General features: G+C 33.2%; 1 protein-coding gene across 1 annotated transcript in view; it reads left to right on the forward strand.

Annotated features, from left to right (window-relative positions):
• Positions 1 to 477: 477 nt before the first annotated feature.
• LOC124420277 (succinyl-CoA:3-ketoacid-coenzyme A transferase, mitochondrial) overlaps positions 478 to 1,879 on the forward strand; it is a 5,890-nt gene continuing 4,488 nt past the window's right edge. The window contains exons 1-3 of the mRNA XM_046952568.1: positions 478 to 706; positions 1,175 to 1,561; positions 1,628 to 1,873. Of these exons, the coding sequence (XP_046808524.1) occupies positions 646 to 706; positions 1,175 to 1,561; positions 1,628 to 1,873 (694 nt within the window). The 5' untranslated portion in view covers positions 478 to 645. The remainder of the gene's footprint in view (positions 707 to 1,174; positions 1,562 to 1,627; positions 1,874 to 1,879) is intronic.

Here is a 1,879-nt window from a genome sequence, read left to right on the forward strand (position 1 = left end):
CTATAGTCTAGTCTATAGTCTAGTCTATAGTCTAGTCTATAGTCTAGTCTATAGTCTAGTCTATAGTCTAGTCTATAGTCTATTCTATTGTCTAGTCTATAGTCTAGTATGTGTGTGTATAAGATCTGTTATAGACGAATTGAATTCAAGAATAATTATAAATCTGATAAGATATCTTTTTTTAAGGACCATCTATTTTCGATAATTTATAGATTTTTCACAAGCGAAGTTTTTTGTTATGAATAAAAATTTTTAACTTTAGGAATATTTTTAATTATTGATAAGAACTTTAAAATTTTGATTAAACCATGTATATACATAAGTACAGCCTTTATCACAGAGGTATGACTGGCATGACACAACAATTTTTTTTATCGGAAAATTGAAAAAACTTTCCTCAAAAATTGACAGATAATAAAAATAAAATTAAAGATAACTTACTATTTTTAGATTACTTTAAGATTTTTTTATTGTAATTATTAAAAAAAACTTGTTTGTCTCTTTTAGCTAATAGCTTGCTATTCCACCAGTGGTAAACCAGCTAAGGGTAAAATCTATGAAAGTGCCGCTGATGCAGTACACGATTTACACGATGGTGCCAAAATCTTGTTTGGTGGTTTTGGTCTTTGCGGTATACCAGAAAAAATGATTGAAGCTATTAAACAAAAGGGCGCGAAAAACTTAACAGCCGTTTCAAATAATGGAGGTAAATTACAAATTATCTTAAAATTATACATAAATTGACTTAAATTATGGACTAGACCTTATTAGTGCACAGTTTGGCCAATAGACTATACCATAGAGTAGTCTATGTACTTGATAATAGGGTAGTTTTAGACTAATGAATAGACTAGTCCTTAGATAAATCAATAGAATAATTAATTTATATTCAATAGACTAGCCCATAAAATGTAACATAGATAAGTCCGCAGACTAGTTAATAGACTTTTTTATAACTAGTGCTAGTTTTTTGTTTGTCCATACATTATTCAATAGTTTAATTCATAAACTGGCTCTAAAACTAGTACATAGACTAATTAGTAGAATAGTACTTGCATAAACCTATTGACAATATTCTGGTACATACATACAAGTCCATACATACAAGGCAAGCTTTTACTTGATCAAATCCTTCTTAAATTTGTTCAGATTACATTATCTTCTCTCCTTTCAGGTATTGATGACGCCGGTTTGGGTGTTCTTTTGAAGTCTCGCCAATTGGGTAAGATGATTGTCTCTTATGTAGGTGAAAATGCTGAATTGGTCAACCAATATTTATCCGGTGAATTGGCAGTAGAGTTGACACCACAAGGTACTTTAGCTGAAAAAATTAGAGCAGCTGGCGCTGGTGTACCCGCCTTCTATACACCCACCGGTTATGGTACACTTATTCAAACAGGTGGAGCTCCAATTAAATACAGCAAAGATGGTAAAGTTGAAATTGCTAGCAAACCCAAACCAGTACAAGAATTTAATGGCAGAAACTATGTCATGGAAGAGGCTATGTTTGCTGATTTTGCTATTGTCAAGGCTCAAAAGGCTGATCCCTATGGCAATTTGGGTGAGTTATATATAAAAGAGAAAATATGGAATTATTTTTTTTAATTTAAATTATTCATTATTACAGTTTTCAATAAGGCTGCCCGTAACTTCAATGCCGCTATGTGCCGTGCTGCTAAAGTCACCATTGTTGAAGTCGAAGAAATTGTGCCCGTAGGTGCTATTGATCCCGATGAAATCCATATTCCTGGCATCTATGTTAAGCGTATCTTCAAGGGTACCAACTATGAGAAACGTATCGAAAAGGTACGCATTACTGAGACTGACTCTACCAAGAAATCGGCTCCCACACCAGCCCAGGCCGTACGTGAACGTATTG

Source organism: Lucilia cuprina, chromosome 5, assembly GCF_022045245.1.
Source record: "Lucilia cuprina isolate Lc7/37 chromosome 5, ASM2204524v1, whole genome shotgun sequence".
In the NCBI taxonomy this organism is placed as follows: Eukaryota; Metazoa; Arthropoda; class Insecta; order Diptera; family Calliphoridae; genus Lucilia; species Lucilia cuprina.